This window comes from Talpa occidentalis, unplaced genomic scaffold (genome assembly GCF_014898055.3).
Source record: "Talpa occidentalis isolate TD23 unplaced genomic scaffold, MPIMG_talOcc4v2.1 talOcc4.14, whole genome shotgun sequence".
NCBI lineage: Eukaryota > Metazoa > Chordata > Mammalia > Eulipotyphla > Talpidae > Talpa > Talpa occidentalis.
The window spans coordinates 41571673-41598715 of NW_023601433.1; the positions used below are offsets into that span (position 1 = coordinate 41571673).

Consider the following 27043-nt stretch of genomic DNA (forward strand, 5'->3'; position numbering starts at 1 on the left):
ATAACAATGAAAGAAGGCCAAAAAAAAAAAGTTATTAAAAGAATAAATAAATAAAATAAAGACAAACACAATGGCAAATACAGATGTTAACATATCAATATTAACTCTAAATGTAAATGGACTAAACTCTTCAATAAAAAGACACAGAGTCCCAGGCTGGATTAAGAAACAAAATCCAACCTTTTGCTGTCTCCAGGAAATGCATTTAGCTACAAAAGATAAAAATAGACTCAAAGTTAAAGGATGGAAAACAATTCTACAAGCAAATGGACCAAAAAGAAAGCAGGAACAGCTATACTTATATCAGATAAAATAGATTTCAAATTCGAAAAGATAAAAAGAGACCCCAAGGGTCACTACATTATGATCAAGGGGACAATACTTCAAGAAGAAATAACACTCATTAACATATATTCACCTAATGAAGGAGCACCAAAATATATCAGACAACTATTGTCATCTCTGAAAACAGACATCAGAGAAAACACATACGTAGTGGGAGACTTCAACACACCACTATCAAAAATGGATAGATCAATGAGACAAAAAATAAGTAAGGACACTAAAGCTCTAAATAAGGATCTAGAGCTCATGGCATTAACAGACATCTATAGAACACTAAACCCAAAAAAATCTGAGTACACATTTTTCTCAAGCGCACACAGATCATTCTCCAGGATCGACCACATACTGGGACACAAGACAAACATCAACAGATACACCAAGATTGAAATCATACCAACCATCTTTTCTGACCATGAAGGCATCAAACTAGAAATAAACCATAAAAAGAAGGCAAGGAACTCTCCTACCTCATGGAGATTAAAAACCACACTTCTGGAAGACCACTGGACTAACGAGGAGATCAAAGAAGAAATTAAAAAATTCTTTGAATTGAATGACAAGGAGGACACCAATTTCCTAAATATGGGATGCAGCAAAAGCAGTAATAAGAGGAAAGTATATAGCAATAGAGGCTCACATCAAGAAACAAGAAAGAACTCAAAGAAACAACCTAATCTCGAAGCTCAAAGATCTAGAAAAAGAACAACAAAAAAACCCCCAAAACCAGTAGAAGAAAAGAAATAATAAAAATCAAAGCAGAAATAAATGAAATTGAAACTAAAAATACAGTCCAAAAGATCAATGAAACCAAGAACTGGTTCTTCGAAAAAATAAATAAAATAGACAAACCCCTAGCCAGGCTCACAAAGGAAAAAAGGGAGAAAGCACAAATAAACAGGATCATAAATGAAAGAGGAGAAATCACAATGGACACAGCAGAAATCAAAAGAATAATCAGTAACTACTATGAACAGTTATATGGAAACAAGTTCAACAATCTGGAGGAGATGGACAAATTCCTACAACTCTACAATCACACAAAGCTAGATAAAGAAGAAATAAACACCTAAACAGACCAATTACAAGCAGCAAAATTGAAATGGTAATCAAAAACCTCCCCAAAAACAAAAGCCCAGGACCTGATGGATTTACAAATGAATTCTACCAAACATTCAGAGAGGAATTAGTGCCTATCCTTCACAAACTCTTACAAAAAATTGAGAAGGAAGGGATAATACCAAACACGTTCTATGAAGCCAACATTACACTTATACCAAAACCGAACAAGGGCAACACAAAAAAAAGAAAACTAAGGCCAATCTCCCTAATGAACACTGATGCAAAAAAATCCTCAATAAAATTTTAGCTATGAGTGGGCCTCCCGGTGGCGCAGCGGTTGAGCGCTGGGTTGCGAAGCTGCCTGCAGCCTCTGCAGCCGGTTCGAACCGGAGGAGGGTCCACATGGCGCGCAGACCTCTCCTGCCGCCCGCTGCTCCCCTCAGCAGTGTACTTCGGTCCTTCTGCCTGCTCTGCTCCCCGCTCTGGCTCTGGTGAATTCTCTCACCCTCCTGTGCTTCTGACTGTACCCAGTGCATGTATAAACCAAACAAAAAACAAATAATAAATAAAATAAATAAGACATGCCTCTAGAAAATTAAAAAAAAAAAAAAAAAATTTAGCTATGAGAATCCAACATGTATTCATAAGATAATTCACCACGACCAAGTAGGATTCATTCAGGGACACAAGGATGGTTCAACATCCAAAAATCAATCAACGTTATCCAACACATCAACAAAAAGAAATATAAAAACCATATGATAATATTAATAGATGCTGAGAAAGCTTTCGACAAAGTGCAACACCCATTCATGATAAAAGCCCTTGATATTCTTGGGATACAAGGAACATACCTCAACATCATAAAGGCCATATATGACAAGCCAACAGCCAGTATCATTCTCAATGGTGAAAAGCTGAAAGCATTTCCATTGAGATCTGGAACAAGACAAAGATGTCCACTCTCACCACTGCTCTTCAATATAATACTGGAAGTCCTAGCCAGAGCAATAAGACAAGAGAAAGATATCCAAGGAATCCAAATAGGAAAAGAAGAAGTCAAACTATCACTATTTGTAGATGGTATGATAATATACATAGAGAACCCCAAAACCTCCACAGAAAAACTAATTCAACTCATCAATCAGTTCAGTAAAGTAGCAGGATACAAAATCAACACACAAAAGTCAGTAGCCTTCCTATACACAAACAATAAATCTGAAGAAGAAGAAATCAAAAAAACCATCCCTTTTATTATTGAAACAAAAAAAATCAAATATTTGGGAATAAATCTAACCAAAGAGGTAAAGGACCTATACAAAGAAAACTATAAAACACTGTTAAAAGAAATAGAAGAAGACACAAAGAAATGGAAAGACATCCCCTGCTCATAGATTGGAAGAATAAGTGTTATTAAAATGGCCATTCTACCAAAAGCAATATACAGATTCAGTGCTATTCCAATAAAAATTTCAATGTCATTCTTCAAAGAAATAGAATAATTATTGATGAAATTCATATGGAATCACCAAAATCCCCAAATAGCCAAAGCTCTCCTGAAAAAAAAAGAAGGGAATGGAGGCATCACACTCCCAGACTTCAAACTATACTATAAAACCATAATCATCAAAACTGCATGGTATTGGAACAAGAACAGACATACAGACCAATGGAATCGAATAGAAAATCCAGAAATAAACCCACAGATTTATGGTCAACTAATCTTTGACAAAGGAGCAAGGAATATGCATCGAAGCAAAGAAAGTTTGTTAATAAATGGTGCTGGGAAAACTGGGTTGCTACATGCAAAAGAATGAAGCTTGACTACTACCTCACACCATACACAAAAACCAACTCAAAATGGATTAAAGAACTAGACATAAGACCTGAAACCATAAAATACGTAGACGGGAATATAGGCAAAACACTACGTGATATGCACATCAAAGACATCTTTACAGACACATCACCCAAAGCAGTGATAGTGAAGGCAAAGATAAACAGCTGGGACTACATCAAATTAAAGAGCTTCTGCACAGCAAAAGAGACAATAACTAAAACAAAGAGAAACCTCACCTACTGGCAGATCATTTTTGCACACAACACTAATGATAAAGGACTAATCACAAAAATCTACAAAGAGCTGATGAAACTCAACAAAAACAGAAAATAATCCAGTCAAAAAATGGGCAGAAGAGCTAAAAAGAAACTTCTCTGAAGAGGAAATGCAAATGGCCAACAGGCATATGGAAAAATGTTCAACATCACTTGTAATCAGGGAAATGCAAATCAAAACTACCATGAGATACCACCTTACACCAGTGAGAATGGCACATATTAAAAAAACAAACAACAACAAATGTTGGAGAGGTTGTGGAGAAAAAGGAACTCTCTTGCCCTGTTGGTAGGAGTGCAACCTGGTCCAACCACTGTGGAGAGCTGTGTGGAGATTTCTTGACCTACTAAACATAGAGCTTCCATATGATCCAGCAATTCCACTCCTAGGTATTTACCCAAAGGACACAGAAACATCAATTCCAAAGAGCACCTGCACCCCTATGCTTATAGCAGCACTGTTTACAGTAGCTAAGCTTTGGAAACAACCCAAATGCCCAAAAATAAATGGCTGGATCAAGAAGATGTGGTACATATACACTATGGAATATTACTCAGCATTCAAAAAAGATAAACACATGCAATTTGCAGCAACATGGATGGCGCTGGAAGGGATCATGCTCAGCGAAATAAGCCAGAAAGAAAAAGAAAAATACCGGATGGTCTCACTCATAGCAGGAATCTAGAAAACTTAAATAAGAGACCAGGAAAAAGAATATAAGAAAGTAAAAATCAAAATCAACAAACAACTATGAACCAGAGACACTCTATGGGGGTGGGTCGGGGAGGGGAGGGCTGGGGTCAAAATAAGAGGGTCGCAATTGTATGGGGAATATAAAAATAAAATTTATAATTAAAAAAATAATAGACACTCAAATTTTTGAATAAATAGAGTACTTCATTTAATCTTTATACTGAAATCCTAGGAGATCAGCATTATCCATGTTTTAAAATTGAAGAAATAGTGGTGTAGGTATCCTAAGTAAGGCACTTTTGTTGGCCAATAAGCAAAATGGAGGGTTTTTGGGAAAATGTGTGAAACAGCTCACAAAATTAAAAGATAAACTGAGGGAACATATATCAGAAAAGATAGAAATTAGAGCAGAAACTAATGACCATGCTCTTTATGGTACCAACTAAAATTTTGGATCAAATTAACCATTTTCCATATTCTGGAACACTTTATACAAGACTCCTATTTCTGAGAGAAAGGGTCTAATTGATCTAGAGAGGACCCTATGATTCCTTAACCAAAAGAGGAGAAGATACTTAGTATACCATCCTGTTTGCATAAATATAACAGATGTCATTGTTTCTCAAGGGGAATTTAGGGAATATTACAAAAGAAGGAAAAATGAAAGCTGGAGAGTCAAAAAAAACTTGGCCACCCAATATAAGACTCATTCTTCCTATACATGTAACTAAAAAATGTTTCAACCAACATAATGAAGTTAGTCCTTTTATAATCAGAATATATATTCATACCCACTCCCAAAGGAGGGCAATACAATGATTTACTTAATGCATTCAGCTCCAAGTCTAGAAGATTTGGATGGTATTTATACATCTCTGGGTCTCATAACCTATCAACTAAATGAAAAATTTAACCACCACTAGTATATTCTATGTGTAATAGATGGAGAAAAGGAAAGCTTAGGGAAGAGGTTAGTTTTAGACACATGTACATATGATTCGGCAAGTAAGGAAATATAGGTAGAAATAAGTCAACTTCTGTCAACTGGTTAGTTGGCTGCTGTAGCTGGATTTATAATTCCTCTCTTGTACTATCTAGTTAATTTATTTATCAAATACTTTTTGGGTGATTGCTTTGTAGCAGATCCTGTTCTATGTGCTGTGGATAAAATAGTGAATAAGACAAAGATTCTGTCTTCAAGAATGAAGCTTTGGGGGCCTCCCCAGTGGCACAGCGGTTGAGCGATGGGCTGTGAAGCTGCCCGCAGCCTCTGCAGCGCTGGTTTGATCCCTGGCTGCCAGCGAGGGTCCCACATGGTGCACAGACCTCTCTTGCTGTGCCCGCTGCTCCCCTCAGCAGTGTTCTTCGTCACTCTGCCTGTTCTGTTCCCCACTCTGGTGAATTGTCTCACCCTCCTGTGTTTCTGACTGTACCCAGTGCTTATATAAATAAATAAATCTTTAAAAAAAACTTTTAATAAGGAAGACAAACAGGGCAGTCAAAAATAAAATATAACTTCATATAGTTATATGTTAAGTGCTATGGTGATAAATTAAGCAAAGGAGGAGATAGTAATATGTATAAATATTATTTGTATGAAGTAGGAAATTTGTATGAGATAGGAAATAGAGAAACTATGAAGCTATTTCAGTAATCTCAATGAAAGATGAAGTGGATTTGGAATAGGGTAGTAGAGTTGGGAGAGGTGAAAACGGATCAAATCAGTATCATGTACAAGTGTATTATATATAATTAGTGTCATATAAATTAGGTTACCAACAAGCTTTTTTGATGAATTGAATGTAAGGTATGAGGCTAGACCTCAAAAGATGATGCCTAAGTTTTGAAGCCTGTTACCAAAAAATAACCTAATCAGTTGGATTTTATTCCAAGAATGCAAGGACAAGGGATTTTTCAGGTCTTCAAAATTCAACACACATTACTGATTTTTAAAAAAATTAATAAAATAACGAATACTTCCTTAATGTGATTATTTCTGTTCTACCATTGGCATTACTAGCATCTTAATGTTTGAGAAAACAGAGGAATTCTCACTTAGGTCAGGAATCAAGACTTAGGTGCCCACTATCTCCTGTACTGTTAGATGTATTACGGTAGTCAAACAAGAAAAAATAGACAAAAAAATTTAAACAAATAACTAAAACCATCTCCATCTATAAATGACAAAAATATACCTAGAAAACAAACCGAAACAAAACAACACAATAAAAATGCATTAACATAGCAAGGTTCCAAAAGAAGGAAAACTTCAAAACACTCAGGAAAAAATACAAAAGTAGGCTTAAAGTAATGTTAGTATAAAAATGTTAATTATACCCAAGATAATATATAAATTTAATATTTATAATATATAAATTTAATATTACCAATCATTGTTTTCCCCTGGAGCTGGACAAGTTGTCACAGGTCAAGTTCCCTGGGAAGCAGACGCCAAGGCAATGATTATGTGCTAATTTAAATGTGCTAATTTGAGGTTAATTAGGGACTACTCTTGGAACCAAGAGTTTGGGGAGGGAAAAGAAAAGGAAGAAATCAGTATTGGGCAAAGGTAGAAATAAAGCTGTGGTACAACCTTAGGAATCTCCAGGTGACCTTTTGAGGAATTATTAAAAATGGGATGACCCTCTAAATCTGTCCCCACTTGTGGGAGAGATCTAGACCTTTACATCCCTGTATTAATTATTGGATCAATGTCATTATAGAGGTCAAATAACCTTGGGCAAAGTGACTCTTCAGCTGAGGCTGGTTGCTTGTAACGTTTACAGAAGCTGGGGTAAAGTACTCTTTATTCCTGAAGGGTGATCTAAGTGGCATGTTACAGTATCTATCACAATCCACTCCTTATGCTATGCATAGGTTGTATATTCTAACATAGCAAATAAGCCTAAAACAAACTGAGAAGGTGGAGTTCAAGGAAGACCAAAAGGAAGCGAGAAAGCGAGTCATGTGGATACATCTAAAATCTTACCTCCTCAGATGTATCCTTCCACCAGCCTCACTATTTTGTGTCACAGAATTCTGTATTTTCTTTTGTAGCACTTACCACAGTTTATAATTAAATAAACATACAAATATATGCTTTCTTTCTAGCAAACTGTAATTTCTGGGGATGGGGGAGGGCTGGAGTGCTTTTTCCCCTAGACCCTACACAGTGCCTGATACATAGTTAGTGCTCAGTACACACATATTAAGTAAATGTATTAGAGAGAACCCTGATTCGTGAGTTACATTAAAGTAGTCCTGAAACACTTTCCAGGTTTTTTAGATAGAACAGTGTACTTGAACTTTATTCCCTTTTGAAGTGTCAGATTAATAGTAGTCATTTATTGTCAAAAATTAGTATTACATCTGGGCATTTGGAAGACTGCAGTCATTTCACCACTGTGTCATTGATGGAAGTGGCACAGTGACACTTAGCATTGCAGAACTGTCATACACATTTACAAATGTTAATTCATTCTTTCTCTCAAGGTTAATCTGAAGCGACCATGTCCTTTCTGGGCAGAAGATGGCCATTGTTCAATAAAAGACTGTCATGTGGAACCCTGTCCAGAGGTAAAATAAAATAGGGGAAAAATTGCTTTTTCTGAGATTTTAAATAGGCATGAACTCTTTTTTATGTTGATGAATTTGGGTTTGTCAAATGCATGTGTTCTCAGCGCTACACTTTTTTACTCAATTTTTGAAAATTCTATCCTTGCCACCAAAATGGATTTGAAGACATTCTTGTATCCAGTGGCACTGGTAATTGAATGTGGAAGTGGAGTTTGATGCTAAAAGAGATAGAAAATCAGACCTGTTCTAGGATTGAATCTTCAGTTGGCCAACTCTTATTTCATGCTTTATTGAATCTGCATCTTGTTTCATAGGCAGAAAAAAAGCTACTGCACCTTAAATTTCAAATTTAGAGTGGGAATTAAAGTGGGGAAATTTCAGGTTTGGAATTAGGGCTTCACTTGGTCTTGTTACATTGGGGAAAATAACTTAGTAGTAAGGAATGCTGCATTTTAGACTTTGGGTTTTTTTGGTGTGTAGCATGATTATGTTATCCTTCAACAGTAATTACTTGTAAGGTATTGTTTTCATTTTATTTCTTTTATAACCTAATCAGTCAGCCTATTGTCCTTAGAGACATCTGAGCTAATTAATGTTCTACCTAAGAGGAAATTTTTTTAAAATTTAGTATCTTCATTTTCCTTTAACAATAAAATGTTTTCCAGTTTTGGGTTTGAAATAACTTCAGACCTATAGGAAAGTTGTAAGTATAGCACAATTCCCATATACTTTTAATCCAGATCATCTCATTGTTAATGTCTATCACATTTGCTTTAATTTTCTAAGTATATATTATTTTCTGAATCAATTAGGTGTACGTTACCAATATGATCCTTTTTTTCCTTTCATGGCATCTTAAAATTTTTTTTAGATAACATTACATTATAACATCATATAAATTTCTAATGTGTATATTGCTAATCAGTACTTGTACATACTACATTAAATTCACCACAAAAAGTCCAATTCTGTCCTTCACAATACAATTGTTCTCTTTTTCCTGATTTACCCAATCCTTCCCTTGCCCATCTTTGTCCACTTGCTGGTTTTATAGTACAGAAATTTATTTTAGTTCATCTGTCCATTTAGTTCATCATGTATCACATGAGTGAAATCATGTGGTATTTGTCTTGTTTCATTAAACTTAATTCCCTCTAGGTTCATCTGTATTGTTGCAAATGGCAGGATTTCATTTTTTTTTTTTTTTTTTAATATGGCTGAGTAGTATTCCATTGTGGGTATTTACCACATGATCTTCATCGCTTCATCAATTGATGGGTACTTAGGCTGGTTGTTTCCAGTTCTTGAAACAATTGCAATACACAACCAGTGTATTACTTTACCACTAAATACTTCAGTGCTTATTTACTTAAAAACAAAGTTATTCCGCTGAGCATGATCCCTTCCAGCTCCATCCATGTTGCTGCAAATTGCATGAGTTTATCTTTTTGGATTGCTAAGTAGCATTCTATTATGTATATGTACCACATCTTGATTCAGACACCTATTTTTGGGCATTTAGGTTGTTTCCATAGCTTAGCAATTGTGAATAGTGCTGCTATAAACATAGGGTTCAGGTGCCCTATAAGCTAGATGAAAAAGCATACATTGTGCAAAAATGAAAAATGATGTAAAAAATATATAAAATAAAACATAAAAAAACAAGGTTATTCTTTTACCTAACTGCAGCATAATTAACAGAATCAGAATATTAATATGTCACTAATTTCTAATATATGGACCTTAATTACATATTGTTTTATCACAGAACAAACTAAACAAAACATTTCCAATCCAGAACTGTGTATTGCATTGGATGAATTTCTGTTTCATCTTATTTTAATCTGAAATAGCCCATCACTATTTCTTTGTGTTTTGATTTCTTGAACCTATCTTTTTTCCCCTCTTACCTTCTTTAATATATACCAGTTATTTTGTAGAATACACCTCTTTTTTTTTTTTTAAGATTTATTTATGCATACAAGAGCTGGGGTACAGGCCAGAAATGCAGGGGGTGAGAGGATTCACCAGAGACAGAGTGGGTAACAGAACAGGCAGACTGACTGAAATACACTGCTGAGGGGAGTAGCAGGGGAGACAGGAGAGGTCTGCTTCGCCATGTCGGTTTCTCTCTGGCTGGCTGCAGATTGCTTCATCATGCAGTTCTTAACCACTTGTGCCACCAGGGAGGTTCTTCTCCTCATTTCTTTGGGATGTTTCCTAATCATCAGATTCAGCTCATGCATCATGGACAGGAATATTATAGAATTGATATCTTGTGTCCTTTTCAACATAGTGTATCAGGAGACACATGATGTCATCATGATCTTTTTTATTGATTAGGGGAAAATCTCTTATTTATGTTCTTTACTCTGACATGAAAATATTTGTTTAAAATTTATATGTGAAATATAACCTTTTCAATAGGTAATTTGCTGTTGATAGCCCATAGATTCAAATATTAGAAATCAGTCCACTACGTTGATTAAGGAATCAAACTAGGATTGTTTTTCAGTTTCAATTTGTATTGGGAAAAGAATAAAGCTGTTTGATAATCTAGTTGTAATACTTAATACATTTATTAAATCAAAAAGTGTTTTCTATATAGTTAGAAAGTTGAATCTACATGCAGTTCTTCCATTTGTAAATATCGTATTACCTAGATTGGTAAACCCTTTGCTAATCACTTGGGCCGAAGAACTTACTCTTGCCTTCAATATTAATTCAAAATTGCCTAAACTTTAATTGTCAACTTAAAGAAGAAAGAAAAATTGAGTATAACATAATTCAAATAATTTTGAGAGTTTTAAAAGCCTCTATTCCTATGGAAAAGTTCATGAAAAAATCATCTCCTTTCTTGTAACCTGAAAAGCATATAAACTATTAAATACTGCATTGAGAATTAGTAGAGCTGATTTTGACTGAATTTTTATGTCATTCAATTTTCTATAGTATGAATCATAAATATGTAAATTGGGATACCTTACCTTTTACCTCAAGAGTAGTACAAAAACAGAATGTGAATGAATGTCTGTTTTCTCATAGAATAAAATAGCTTTTGAATTATATTGGTAGCATTACTAATTTGTGACAAAATCTCAAAATATATAAAATCACTGAAATCTTTTTGTCATTCTTTTAAGAGTAAAATTCCAGTCGGAATTAAAGCTGGAAGTTCTAATAAGGTGAGTCATTTTTCTTCTTTGACTATTTCTACTTTACAGAGTGAAAGTTGCCATTTATTGCTTGAGAGAGATTGCAGAAGAAAATCATCATATGGTTAGTTGGGAATAGCCACATTTTCTCTCAGAATCCCAAATCTCTAATTCTTGCAGCAAGAAAAGAAGTGGTTTGTTTTCCCATTAAATTATATAGCTTCTTTTGAAGTACTTTTGTTTTTTGATCCTCTAGAAAAACCGTAAAGTATAACACTATATCAGATGATCCACTCAACAGGTGTTTTATCATACATATATTTTTAGTCTTCTCCTATATTCAGGATTACATTGTACAGAGTAAACAATTATCAAGCTATTTTGCACATAGTGTTTTATTAAAGTGGCATTAAAATATTCCTTTAAAGATTATTCTTTTCCTCTTATGAGCATGCTATAATTTACTGCGCTGTTCATTCATGTTAAGGTAATAGTTTACTTCTTTTTTCATTGTTGTAGATACTTTCTCACTGTTGTACATACGTAATAAACCTCATCATACCCTCTCTGACTGTTTCCTTATGCCTCCTTGCTCCAGTTACTTCTTGTGATTTCTCTTCCCTATGATGCCTTTTGTTTATGCTCATTTTATTTTGTTTGAGATCTAGAATAGATAACTTAGTATAAGGACAGTTAAAATCCTCTCTGGACTCATGAGTGCCATTCTGTTTCCTCCCTCCCCATTCCTAGCCACTGTTCTGAAGTTGATGTATATACTGTTAGGATTTTTTTACATCTATACTATTATTGTACATATATCCTCAAATAATATGTAGATCTCTTATATGAAATTTAAAAAATAATACTCTTACTTTAAAAATTCAGGTTAAAAACAGTTTTTTCAGTCTGCATTTTTACTCAGTATAAAGCTTTTGAAATTTTGTCTCTATTGATATGTGTAGATTTTGTTAATTTTAACAGTTGCATTGTATTCAGTTGTATGACTGCCTCATGAATTAGCCATTCCTCTGTTCGTAGACATTTCACTTATTTTTAGTTTTTTGCTATTACAAACAATGAGCCAGTAGCATCTTTTTTTTTTTTTTTGGTCTCATTGTGCATGCATGTGAGAGTTTCTGAGTCTATATTTCGAAGTAAGATTGTTGAACCATAAGGAATATCTCTCAGCATTACAAGATACATATAACTTTCTAGAGTGATTGTACCCCTTTTGTTGTTGTTGTTTGTAATGTAGCTCTGGATATGGTTTTAGTAGTGGGACTGCTGATTCAAATGTTTGTGCATTTTTATAACTCTAAATATTGTCAAATTTCTAAGAAAAAATTTCCAGTTTACATTATCACCGTGCAAATGCTAATTTTTCAGTGTCTTAATTTAGTAGGAGGAAATTTGGGACTTATTTTCATTTGTATTTACTCCATGTTAAGAATTTTGCTTATAGAATGCTTCTCTATTTAGTGTGTATCAGCTTTGCACATTGATTTCTGCCAGTGGAACAAGAAATAAAGAGAAAAATAATTATTTCTAACCTTACATACTTTGTTTCAGTACCTGAAAGTGGCAAATAATACCAAAGAATTAGAAGATTGTGAGCAAGCAAATAAACTCGGAGCAATTAACAGCACATTAAGGCAAGTTTTATTTTAGTTGTATTAATAAAATATTTTTACTTAGTTTATATAAAAAATTCTGTGGGTTTTTTGTGATTTTGATAAAACATTAAAGTTCAACTAATTTTAGAGGAGGAAGTTTCTTTCTTTTTTTTTTTTAAAGATTTATTTATTTATTTATACAAGCACTGGGTACAGTCAGAAGCGCGGGAGGGTGAGAGAATTCACCCGAGCCAGAGCGGGGAGCAGAACAGGCAGAAGGGCCGAAGTACACTGCTGAGGGGAGCAGCGGGCTGCAGGAGAGGTCTGTGCGCCATGTGGGACCCTCCTCCGGTGGCCGGGGAGCAACCGGGGATCAAACCAGCGCTGCAGAGGCTGCGGGCAGCTTCGCAACCCAGCGCTCAACCGCTGAGCCACCGGGGAGGCCCTAGAGGAGGAAGTTTCTATCCTAAATTCCATGATTGATTTGCACCCACTTCTTAACTGATTTGTTTAAATTTTTAGAATGTATCATCAACAGTGACTATGTTAAAAAGTAAAAATTTAGAAGATTGCTCAACTAGCAGAGCATCTGAATTCTTTCTATAATGGAAAAAGAAGCCTGAACCTCTAAGTCTTTTATAAATAGTAATTCAATCTATATGTTATATTTAATTGATAAAAGTTACTATTAACAGCTAAGTTTCATAGATTCTTTTCTATTGACGGCCTTACTTGATCAAAGCCTATTTTTGAGGGCCAACAAATAATTTGTAAACGGTCTCAAGCAGTACAAAAGGAACAGAACTACAATTGAGAATGGGGAATGGAATATTACTCAGTTTTTTAAATTTTTCCTGTTTAGATTTGTATTCATGTGCTATAATTGTTAGTCTTAGCAGTTTAATTATTGAAGAAAAATTTTAATATAGATAGAAATGATAACATAATAAATGCTCAGTATCCTCTGTGCCAAATAAATGTTAATATCTACCACGTTTTTAAGAGAAATATTGACGATAAATTAAAAATTCCCTATGTTCTATTCTCTAATCCTGTTTTTATCCCTTACTCTTGAGAGGTAACTACTGTCTTGAATTTAGCATATAGACAGTTCATATTTTTGTTTTCATATATATATATATACATATGTGTGTATATATATTTTTGTGTATGCAGTTATTTTTCCTTTATGTAGATCATTTTGTATTACTGTCCTTAACATTGTGCAACTTTCTTTTTATACAACACATTTTGCTTTCTAGATCTATCCAGGTTAAAACAGATTATTTCATTCTTTTTAGCAATGAATGGTTTTCGTCATACAAATATACCATATATTAGCCAGCCATTCTCCTACTGATGGACATTTAACTTGTTTCAATTTTTTTTTTTATTTCTGTAACTTAGGCCACCTAGAGCACCCTTGAATATGTTTTTTTTTATATATATACTTAAAAGTAAATGCAGAAACTTAGGATTGCCCAGTTGAAACTGTTTTTGAAATTGCTTTCCAAAATCCTTGTATGTATATTTATTCTGCCTGCAGCATTGAGAACTTGCTTCATTCACCACATCCTTGCCAAAAGTTCTTAGTATTTGATATGTGTGAAATAGTATCTCATTTTTGTTTATGCTTTGTTGATTACTAGAGAGTTTGATCAATTTTTTAAATTGAGATAACATTGGTCATAATACTGTATGTGATTCAGAAATATTGGATCACACCTCTTCAGGTGTATGTTACCACACTGCACCTACCACCAAGTTTCCATAGTCCTCCCCATAGTCCCTTAAATAATTAAAAAATATTTATTATGTATAATAAATAAAAACTGCTAAGACTGAGTCCTCTCCCTGAATTGTGTTCCACTCGCTCCCATTTTTTCATACATTTATTCTATTGGATATTTGAGTTTTTATTCATTCAACAAAGGAGTGCCTATAACAGGTCAACTATTGTTCTAGGGTATTAGGAGTATAGCAGTGTACATGACAAATTCCTACCCTTGTGCAGCTTAATTCCAGTTGTGGGAGATATACAATAAACAAGTAAAGTATATGAGAAGTAGTGATGATGAGTGCCAGGGTGAAAAATAAAGCAAGAAAGTGATAGGGAGGACTGGATGTGAGGGAGGTTGCACTGTTTTAAATTGGGCATCAGAGAAGGCTAAAGTGATAATGACATTTGAGCAAATTGTCATGAAAGTATGAGTTATAATCTGGCTACCTGGGGGATGAGGACACAGGTGGGGTAGAGCAGAGATCTTATAAAGCCTTGAAGTATCATTATGAATACTGCTTTAAACTGAGTGGAATTAAAAGCCATTGGAGGATTTTGAGAAAATATGTTGAGGGAAACAGGTATGTTATAGAAGTCAGTCATTGATTATTGTACTTCAGATAAGGCGTGATGGTAGTGGTTTAGTTGAGATCAGAGTGATATCAATGAAAATAAGGGGTCAGAATTCTGGATAGATTTTGAAGGTATAGCTGCAGGATTTGCTGAAGAACTGAATGTGAGGTCTGAAAAGATAGGACCTATGAATGACTACAAGATTTGGAACTAGAATAAATGGAGTTTCCATTTTTTGTCATTTGCTATAGTGGCAGGAGGAATGAGTGTAATAGTTATAGTTCAATCTTGGACTTGTTAAGTTTGAGCTAGCTATGAGACCTTAATTAGAGATATCAAGTAGGCAATGGAATATACAAGCCCCAATTTCAGGGGAAGAGGCTGGCTATAGATAAAATGTGGGCATCATTCAATAAATACATGATATTTAAAAACCATAGACCTAAATGAGATTACAAAGAGAATCTAAACAGAGGGACTGGGCCTTAAATCATTACAAAATTTTGAAGTTAATTCCTATTTGTATTATTTGTTGTTATCTCACCATTAGGTGGGGGTGTTCCATTTTAAAATTATTAATTTGTAAACATTTTTATATAATCTGATAAAAATTCTGTCTTTATGTGTTGTTAGAACTCATCTTTTAATTTTGCTTATTTTTTTATTGAACAAAATTTATTTCTAAAACTTTCAAATTTAAGTTTAACACACATATTAATAAAGTACACAAATCTTAAGTGTAAGGGTCAAGTTAATTCTACAGAGTGAGCCTAATTCTAACCATCATCCAGAAAAATATGATTGCTACCCAGAAGATTGCGATACTTGCTGTACTAGTCTTATGCCACCCTCCAAAGTTAGCCATGATTTTGAATTATATTAGCAGAAATTAGTTTTGCCTATTTGTATCAATGGAATAGTACAGAATGTATTATTGTTTTTCATTGGTATATAGCATTGTTTAGTAAGAATTACCATAATGTTTCCATTTTATTGTTGATTCCTAGATGTTTTCCACTTTGGGGCTATTTCAAAGTATTTGGTGGACATATTTCTATGGACAATATACCTAGGAATGAAATTAATAGTACTATGTGCTTTTCCAAAATGTACCAAATTGCATTGCCACTAATAGTGTACAGTTCTTCAACAGTTGGTACTAGAATTTTTAAATAGTTTTAATAAATTATTGTTAATATACATTATACTGAATCTATTCAAAATAGTTTGATATTTTGACATTATATACTCAGCACAAAATATATATAAATCAGCACAAACAAGATAGTTATCTATCCCCCTCAAAGTTTTTTCATGCTTTTTTATAATCTTTCCATTTCATCTCTTGTGCTCCTTTGTTTCCCACTTGAAAAACCACTTAGCTCACTGCACCATTTTGACAGGAAGTTCTGTGTTAATACCTAAAAATTTTTGTGCAAGTAGCTTGACATCCATCTTCAAACGGACTGTTGGAAAAACTGGACTATGACCTCTAAGGTTTCTTCTAACCCATTTCTAAACCTAACTGGGCCAGCTCTGTTAGCATTGAGCTAGCGTTCCTAATCTTTCCACCAGCATGGCTTTAAGCAGGGTTAGATGAAGCTTTCAGCAAAAGCCTTATCAAATTGGAATGTTCAAAGAAAAAAGTTCCCCTTAGTCATATTGATAACCAAAAAATGGGAATATTTGATGAAACATAACATAGTTATCATTTTAGCTGTAACTTGAATTTAGGCATTTAGGCATCAGATATTTTAACTTGGTCCACTATCATACAGATTTTTCCACTAACTTTTATTAATTATATGCTTCCATAGGAGAAAGTTTCCACAGTAAATTAAATTGAAAAAATTTATTGATAAAGTTGATGTAGGGCAACCAATCATATATTTGTTAGTGGTTATGTAATGGTTATGGTTGATGCAGCAGTTTCTCAAATACAGAATAAACTCTTGGCTGTAAGAATACCATATTTAGGAATTATCTAATTTACATTAGTTACACAATTTTTTTACCTTGGTTTTTTCCTTTCATGTAGTGAATAAAAAAGGATAATAATACTTCTTTTACAGATGCTGCCATCATGTTTTCAAGACAGGTCAAGAAAGTCTGAATATAGGGTAAATTGAGTGTAGGTCAAAGTTCATTTAAATGAATGTAATTGTTCCTTTTTTTTTTTTTTAGTTCCTCAAGTCAGAACTCTTCATATATTTTGTTAAATGTGAGCTAGTGTAACTGAATGACATACCATTACAAAAGCAACATTTAGTGTTGCGAGTGATACCATTTTTGAAGGGAGAGCATAGAAATACAATTCTTGGTATTTTGGGTCCTCTAAGTAAAGATGCAGTTTAAATTAGAAATAAAGTAAACTAAAATTTAAACTAAATTTAAACTAAAAGTAAACTGAAAATTATAAAAGTAAACTAATTCCTACTTTAGGGGAAAAATGATAAAGATTTACCACAGTTTCTAAGTCAATTGAAAAGGCCAGGGTTTTTTTTGTTTTTTTTTAAAGATTCAGTTATTTATGCATACAAGAACTAGGGTACAGGCCAGAGGTGTGGGGAGGTGAGAGGATTCACCAGAGACAGAGCGGGGAACAGAACAGGCAGACTGATTGAAATACACTGCTGAGGGGAGCAACAGGGGAAACAGGAGAGGTCTGCTGCACCATGTGGGCAACTCCCCACATGGCTGTGGATCAAACTTGTGCTGCAGTGGCTGTAGATAACGTCACAGTGCTGTGCCCAACCCCTTGTGCCACCAGGGAGGCCGAAAAGGCCAGTTTTAAATGTTGGACTTAACTACATTTTATATACTTACAAATTTTTTAGTCAAAATAATTGCACTAGGATTAAAAACTTTAATGTATTTAAGGTACATGAATCACTCTTAGAAGCTAATATCTATGCTTTTCATAGAATTGTTTTCATCATTCTTGCATATAAATATTGATAACTGAATTTGTGATGCTATCTAATAAAGAAGAAACCTCAAATTACCTATTTTTAATTTACTAGAATACAATGTTTGAATTTTTAACTTTGATCATTTTTCTGTTTTATTCCCTTCTCATAGTAATCAAAGCAAAGAAGCTTTCATTGACTGGGCAAGATATGATGATTCACAGGACCACTTTTGTGAACTTGATGGTAATAAACTATTGTAAATAATTTTAACTTTACCCTTTTTTGAGACATTGAAATCAGTGAAAATATAATCAGTTATAACTTCAATATATTTGATTTTGCTATGTGGATCTTATTGTTCAATTAGCATTTGAGAGCCAATGTTTTAGGCCCTGTGTTAAGTGTATTTAGTATGATTATTTTTCATCTTTGCAGCTAGCTTAATTGGCATATAGTATTTTATATGAGGAAACTGGGTCTCAAAAAGACTAACTCACCAAGATCCACACAATAACAAAAGGCTGAGACAGGACTTCATTACAAACCTTTATTCTTCCCTTTATGTCATACTATTGCCTGAGGACTTTCAATTCAAGTCATTTAATTGCAGATCTATGAGCATATTATAAAAATGTTCACACTGGAATTTGCTGGAGGTCCTAATAAACTAACAGTCACATTCCAGTTTTCATGAGGATTCCAATCTGGCTTCCTCACAGCCGTCTTTCCAAGAGTCCTTGGAATGCTACAAAAATAGGGCACTATTCATCAGTAACCACCACTTAATAGAAGATAATTGAAGTGACTCAAAATTCTTTATCTATAGGAGAACATTTCCAAGAATTGTTTTGAGTAGGCAGATAATTCATTTGGCCTCTCTCTTTACCTTTTACCTCAGTATTGTATTTCTGGTGGTAGAAAAGAACTTGTGGTTCAAGTATGCACAGTTAGAAATAGAGTAAGTTTTTCTAGGCTCAAAAGCATCTAGAGTGATCATACTGCTTTCTAAAGGTTTTTTTTTTAAAAAGAGAGAGAGAGAGAGAGAGAGAGAGAGAGAATTGTCCTATTTATCCAGTCTATAATGGAGTAAGTTACAGTGAGCTACAATAGTATGGTAAAATGGAAAGATTGCTTGCAGAGAGAAAGTTATTACCATGGTTTATATGATTTCAGCAAAGAAATTTTTAAGAAACCTAAGTGAAGTTACTTTGGATAGCTGGTATAATGATGGACAGTTAATACATTGTCCCTATTATTTTAGAATTCAAAGCTAACCATTGTGTCTAGGTTAAGTACTCACATCACTACTTACTCTTTTACATGCTCTTTGGTTGTCATTCTAATTACATTAGAGTGTTTAGCCCTCAGTTATTTCTTTCCAACTTCTCATTTTACATATATTTTGAGTAAAATGAAAAAGATATTTTTCAGAGATAAAAATCATTTTTGTGAATTTTGTAAATAGGTGTCTAGTACTATTCAATTGCAGTGATCATTTTGCTATGATTAAATTGATGTACCCAATTAACTGTCATCAAAGAATAACTACTTTTTTAACATCAGTTTCTAAAATTGTGAAAGTTCCAAATTTCTTAAATTTAGAAAAGATGTCCTAAAAGAATGCACATAAAATCAAGCTTTAAGATATTTAGGATTACATAATTATAGTAATTAGTAACTTTCATATTTTATGTGCTTCCTAAATATATAAAATCATGCTATGGGTTGGGTTACCACTAATCTGGATAGTTACACGATTTATACCTATAATCTTTTTCATACTGTCAGAGTAGCTTGAGAATCATTAATTATTTCAGTTATCTAAAATCACTACATTGAAACAAAAATCTAAAGATTATTCACCCTATTTTACTGTAATAGAGCCATACACCCCTGCTCTCTGCCATGGTACTGTTTTATTTGAAGGGAATTTGATTCCTGCAGATCAAATAGTAGGTTTTTAAATAATTTAGCAGATTAAAGTAATTTACTCTCCCTGCCCTTAACTTTTTGTTATCTTTATGCATGACTTGTTTCTTCATTTGCTTCAGGTTTCTGCTTAAATGTCACCTCATTAGAGAAGTCTGCTGTCGCCTCCCTCTATAAAGTAGTAACTACTATCATTATCTTCACACTGCTGCCTATTCACGGAGCACTAAGAACTACCTGAGAGTGTGTGACATGTTTTATCTGTTGTCTGTCTTCTCCCAACTAAATTGTGAAATCTGTGAGGACAAGGCCCTGTCTTTTTGCTTCACTGTGTAGCCCTAGCGCCTATAACAGTGCTTAGGCATGATACATGCCCAACAAATTTTTACTGAATGTAGTTGGTTCATAAGTAACCTAAATAGTGTGAAAGTCATTTACTTTTATTTTCCCTCTTAAAATGTTAATAAATTAAAAATAGGCAAATTTAGAAACTAGTGTTTTAAATGATGTATATCAAAATTACTTATGAGCTTTATAAACTATAGATATTCCTCAACTGAGTAAATCATGTTTTAATAATGAGTTAGTGGCAATTTGGGGTAGTTGGTTGTAAAGATTATAGACTCAATTCTGAGTTCATAACTTAGTATTTTTAAATGTGTGTCCATAAACAAAAACAAGAACAATTAATTGGCTTATGCTACTGTTAGGTTTTGAGAAATATAACAGTGAAAAGAAAAGTCAGGTGGGAAAAAAGTATACTTGAGGAGGAGGAGAAAACATTCAAGTTGATAAATTCCTAGAATTAGGTATTTTGATTCATTGGAAATCTTTGAACCCTTAAGTAATGGTTGGCATGTTCAAATAAAAGAAAGGCTTTGAAGCAGCTTTATAAAAGGAGGAAGAAAATATTTTTTTGAAGGGAGAACATAGGGTGCAAAGAGAATTATCTGAATAATTAATATAACTATATAAATATAAGGAAGTTACAATTTCGGAATTAAAAGCATGTTGCAGGTTACTCCAGGAGTAAAGATGTACTCTAGCACCGGTGTGTTTATAGGGGGACTCAACCTGTGCATGCTTATTCACTCACTCATTTCTCACTCTGGATGTAAGGGGTTGATAATTTTTTTTCTGTAAATGTACAGATGGTAAATGGACCATGTGATTTCTGTCAGAACTATTCAATTCTGCCATTATAGAGTAAAATCAGCATGTAACATGAGATGAAAAATGACTTGTGTTCCCATAAATCTTTTTTTATGAAATATAAAGTAGACCAGATTTAACCCATGGGTCATAGTTTGCTTAACCCCTTTTATGGGTCAACAACACCCACCATTTTCATTTGCAGAAATACTAAAATTTGTAAACAACTTTTGATGGAATTAAGGAATATACATTAGCAACATTGAGAATGCAAGTTTTAAGAAAGTAATTAAAAAGCTGATATAATGGACTTTTATGATTTTCTGTTCCCTTAAAATATAAATCATACTTTAATATCTAAAATCTGCTTTTTTAATTAGTTGGTTTTGTTGGGTTTAAGAGGTTGATACTAGTCCAATCGGAACATTTCATAGATGACCTCACATGTATGTAGGCTTAGATACACATAACATTCTTTATATATGCATACATAATGTGTGTAACTGAATATATATAGTATTTGTAAAGCCTATACACATAACTTAATGAACTTTGCAAATGAATATAGTCAAGAATAGCACAAAGAAATTAAAAATAACACGTTTGAATTTTACTATCCACCTTTATTAACTTTGTAATTTAGCTTTTTATTTTTTAATTAAAATTTGTTTACAGTGATTTTAAAATCTTGAGTAATCCTGTGTCTGGAAAGTTTCTGTCCATCCATCTGTAAATTTTTTCCTGTGCTTTCTATAGTGGAAGAATTAATATAATGTTAGGGCTAGAACTAGAGCCAATGTTCTTTAAAATTATCTTTGCATTGTTTATTAGGTAGACACAACTAATACAGTAGTGATACATTATCATTATCTTTGTACTCATGTCACAAAAGTGCTAGGTATAGTTCTTTTGAGGCATGGATCAGGATGACAGCTTTCCCCTTATGATTTTGCATAATCTCAATCTGTGGTCCTATTTTTTGAAGATTTATTTATTTATACAAGAACTGGGGTATAGGTCAGAAGCACGGGAAGGTAAGAAAATTCACCAGAGACAGAGTGGAGAGCAGAACAGGTAGACGGACTGAAGACACTGCTGAGGGGAACAGCGGGCGAGGTAGGAGAGGTCTGCTGCACCATGTGGGTATCTCCCTGGCTGGCTGGGAATCAAACATACGCTGCAAAGGCTGTGGACAGCTTCACAGAGCTGCGCTCAACCCGCTGTGCCACCAGAGAGGCCCCTCAATCTGTGGTCATTAAATGGCCAGTGAATATTGCCGACTTACATAAAAATATATTATCAGGTAATGAAGAGGGACTATTTTAGGAGACTTATTTGGCTCCTGTTTTAAGTCAGGTGCCAATATACTATTTAATCTCATGACACCAAAAGGTAGGAAAATATAAACAAATATGTGCCAATGTACATAGCACTTCAAGCTTGTTATTATGATCCTACATTTTGAAGCATAGTGTAATTTTTCTATAGGTATGAAAGCATGAGTTTCCCTTTTCTACCTAGAATATAAACTTCAGTAATTAAAACCAGTTTTCTCTATCTTTTGCATCCCTCAGAGATCTCTATGAAAATGTTGAGATCTAATAAGTATTCGTTTGGGTTTTAACACAAAAGTTGTTATTTAATTTTAAAAGTTTTAACAATTTCTTGAAGTTTTGCCTACTATATATTGGTTTGAGAGGAGAGAGCATTTCAATGTTAACATTAATAAAAATAAATTAATAACGTAAATTTTTTTTTAGCTATAGCATGGTATAGTTCTATGAATGATCAAATTTGAATCACAAAGTTGATCCATTTAATTTCACAAGTCCAAGATACAAGGAAATCCCTATAGTATTATTGGTTTCTATTTTTAATACAGTATATGCTAGTAAAATGTTTTCAAGCATGTGTTTAGGTAATCCTGTTATGGTAAATAAGTTACATAAATATATATTATGATTAATATATATTAGTTGTTAGTTTTTTTCAATCCTGTGTGGTTAAAACTTATGAAATAATACTTCTAATAAGGTGAGAGATGTTACGTTACTTCAGAGAGCCTGGAGTCTTTATCCAAAAGAAAGGAAAGTTATTTTTTCCTCTCATGTCCAAGTTGTTATAAATCACAAGTCTGCTAACCACTCTACCATTTAATTTTGTAGTTACTTTGAAAGTGTGGCATTTCTCTAATCTTTGGGTATTCCTGTTTGCTTTGTAATGCTAAATTTTAAATTAACGGTGAAATATCGTTTTTTTAATTATTTCTTATTCAGATGAGAGATCGCCAGCTGCTCAATACGTAGATCTATTGCTGAACCCAGAGCGATACACTGGTTATAAGGGGTCCTCTGCATGGAGAGTGTGGAACAGCATCTATGAAGAAAATTGTTTCAAGTAACTGGAGGGGGTAGGGGAAGGAGGAGGAATTACTGAAGGGAAAGTGGGAGAAGGGGTATATTTGTTTTTGTTGGAAAAAAATAACATTAAAAGAGTCAAACCATTATATGTTTAGGTTTTGTGCTTTCTTTTTCCAGGCCTCGATCTGTTTACCGCCCTTTAAATCCTCTGGCACCCAGCCGAGGTGGGTTTTTAATACATTTTCATGCTTTAGGAGATTGTTTACAAGTGTCTTTGTAGCTAAAAGTTTATAGTGAAAAAATTTTTTGACTTTTTAATATTTTGTTTAATCTGAGTAATAAGTTTTAAGAATAATTTGTAGGGCCTCCCCTGGTGGTGCAGGCAGTTGAGTGCCACGCTGCGAATCTGTCCACAGCCTCTGCAGCGCCGGTTCGATCCCAGCCAGCCGGTGAGGGTCCCACTTGGCACGGCAGACCTCTCTTGTCTCGCCCGCTGCTCCCCTCAGCAGTGTATTTCATCATTCTGCCTGTTCTGTTCCCCACTCTGTCTCTGCTGGCTCCTCTCACCCTCCCATGCATCTGGCCTGTACCCCAATTCTTGTATAAAATAAATAAATCTTTAAAAAAAAAAAGAAGAATTTGTAGTTAAGTATCAAGACTGCCACACATTTTATGTAACTGCTGTTATTTGCATTCCTAATGTGTTCCATGCCTTAAACTAGGAGTCATATGAGTAACCTATATGTATATATCTGTATATATATATAGATAGATAGATATATCTCCATATATATAGATATTTATATATGGCAGTTACTTGAAAAGTGTGGCATTTCTCCCCTGGGAGACACACACACACACACACACACACACACACACACACACTCTCTCTCTCTCTCTCTCTCTCTCGCTCTCGCTCTCTCTCTCTCTCCCTCTCTTTCAGTGATTTCCTGGGAAACTTAAAAGTCTGGATACCCAGGCCCTATCCTATGCCAGTGAAGTCAGAATCTTTGGGTTAGGACCCCAGGTGTATAAAATGCTAGTATGCAGCCAAGCTTGATAAACCAATGGCACTGGGTGCCTCTCAATCTTCAGTGTGCATAAAAATCACCTAGGAGCCTTGTTAAAATATAGGTTCTGACCCTGTAGGTCTTGGGTGCGGCCCAAGATTCTAACAAGCTCCTAGGTTGTTGCCCAGGGTGCTGATCTACATACCACACTTTGAGTAAGACGGTTGTAGAGAAGTTTTAGAAAATTAGGTTGCCTGTAGCTCTGCTGTAAACTTGCTTTGTCAAGGGCAAACAGAGAAATTGAGCAAATTAAGTACAAGTGTAAAGCTAAATTTCACATTGTATTAAATTTTCACTTACTTGAAAACTAAAGTAATTTATTTTTGCTGTTAAGCAGAACTTTGTTTTGGTAGGACTACTTTAACTCTTGTGTCACATGACCCTGCTGTATTGTAGTGCAAGTGTACCTTTTACTTGTTAAAAATGTGGCTATTAGAAAAAAATGTATATACATGGCTGGCATGTTATTTCTGTGGGACAGCACTACTATTGACTGGGGGGTTTATTCAATATAGATCTATTTGCACATACTCACACTGTTCTCAGTGAGGGGTCAGATTCTATAGCTGACTTGCTTTCTAATGTTTTCCTTAGACCAGGATTGATATGAGATAGAATTTCCTGGTGTAGATTTGCATCTATAGGCATTTCTGAGAATCAGAGACTTGGGATGGTTGGCTGCTCTTAGATACTGACTACCATAATGTGGCAGATATTCTTCCCCAAATTCATTCTGAAGCTGCCTAGAGAAAGGAATTGGATCATGAAAACATATACATGCCTTCTCCTTTGTCTCCTTTCCTACTTTACCTCATAACTTTTCTATTTTCAGTCTAAAGGTTTTTAATCACACTAAATTTTATAGAAGTTGAAGCAATAAAGTACAAAAAGAAGGTTCCCCTCACCTCTACCCTACCTGCCTCCACACTTTCTGTTTCAAGGTACAATGTTTACAAGGCATTTTTCCATACCTTTTCCATGACCCTTTTAAACAGAAAATACAATAAAGTACTAAGAAATATTTCACTGTCATATTATGATAAACGAGAGACATGAAACTGCTGGCAAGATGAAATTGCTATATAGAAATAGAGGGAGGGAAGAGAAGAAAAGGAAAAAAAATTAGGAGGAGGGGATAAAAAGACTGGATAAGAGAAAGTGAGTCACAGCTGATAGGTGGGTACTCCATGAAATAATTAAACAGCACTTGCTGATGCCATGTGTTATCCATTGAAACTGCTAATTGCCATTTAACAGTTCTTTAACATTGTGTTTCTTCCACACTATTCCTCAGCCATAACAGCTTGGCTTCTGCAACTAGCTTTCAAACAGCTTTTGAGCAAAAGAATTTTTTTTTTCTCCAAAAATGAAATCTGTTAGAATTCCAGATATACAGCTGATAAAAGCAAAGCTGCTGTGGAGCCCTGGAGCCCAACCTTCTGCCCTCTTCTCCATGTCCAGCCAGCCATGTAGCACCTTGCAGAGAGGGCTTCACTGATTTCTTTAGGAAGTATTCTTATTGAAGTGTCTCTATGGTCAGGAGCAGCAATTTAAAAGAGAAAGGTATTCCAGCATATAAACAATAATGTTCAGAGAGGATTGTATATATAATGAATACAGGAGTGACTTTGTATAATTGTTAAGTTTTTTTAAAATATTTTTTATTTATTTGTTTATTTATACAAGCACTGGGTATAGTCAGAAGCGCGGGAGGGTGAGAGAATTCACCAGAGCCAGAGCAGGGAACAGAGCAGGCAGAAGGACCAAAGTACACTGCTGAGGGGAGCAGCAGGCGGCAGGAGAGGTCTGCGCGCCATGCGGGACCCTCCTCCGGTGGCCGGTGGCCGGGGAGCAGCCGGGGATTGAACCAGCGCTGCAGAGACTGCGGGCAGCTTCACAACCCAGTGCTCAACCGCTGTGCCACCGGGGAGGCCCTATAATTGTTAATTATTGAACTCTAGTGAGCTTATGATTGTTTTTGTTGCTTTCTGGTATTGTAGAAAATGTGTGAAAATCTTGGGTTCTTTGGGCTAAATTCTTATAAAGAAGTCTCATTTGCAGGATGAGTACACGTTGACCAAGATACATAGTATAATTAATAGTTTAATATACACTAAGTGTTACAACACATATTAGAATACATAGGGTTGGAATCTGAACTGTATGACATTTTCTAAATTCTGTTATTTTCTCTTTCAGGAGAAGGTGATGGTGAGTAAAAACTTGTATTTTCTGCAAGTATAGAGATAATATTTTTAATGATTAAAATTAGATTTTTCATCCATACAAAAGAAAGTTTTGTTTTTTGTTTTTCAAAAAATGACTACCAGTGAATGGTGACCAAAAATACTTGAGGTTTTTTTTAATAACATAAAGTCAACCTGTGTTAAAAATAAAGATAATTTTTTACCTAAATGTTTGCTATAGAAACCAATCACTTTCCAACTTCCCCATTTTTTCGTTATTCTAATGTGCTTGAATATTCAGAGGAAATGGAGAGAAGTTAATATAGCTTTACCAGATTGTCTTGGTGACTCTTTTCCTGTTGACTTTGAAATTTGTAGCATTACTGTTACTCTAATACTTAATCTGATGAATAGTAACTTATCAGCAATTGGATATTATAGATTATTGAGTGAATATTGGTCCTAGTTGCCCCAAAGCAACAAAAATAATTCAAATGTGTTCACTTATCTATATTCAAAAGCAC

The 27043-nt window shown here is 34.3% G+C and overlaps 1 protein-coding gene across 1 annotated transcript in view; it reads left to right on the forward strand.

Moving 5' to 3' along the window:
* The window catches only part of ERO1B (endoplasmic reticulum oxidoreductase 1 beta), a 55118-nt gene that overhangs the window by 15187 nt on the left and 12888 nt on the right, over window positions 1-27043 (forward strand). The window contains exons 5-11 of the mRNA XM_037509820.2: window positions 7706-7789; window positions 10933-10974; window positions 12514-12596; window positions 17992-18065; window positions 23180-23300; window positions 23441-23487; window positions 26533-26544. Of these exons, the coding sequence (XP_037365717.2) occupies window positions 7706-7789; window positions 10933-10974; window positions 12514-12596; window positions 17992-18065; window positions 23180-23300; window positions 23441-23487; window positions 26533-26544 (463 nt within the window). The remainder of the gene's footprint in view (window positions 1-7705; window positions 7790-10932; window positions 10975-12513; window positions 12597-17991; window positions 18066-23179; window positions 23301-23440; window positions 23488-26532; window positions 26545-27043) is intronic.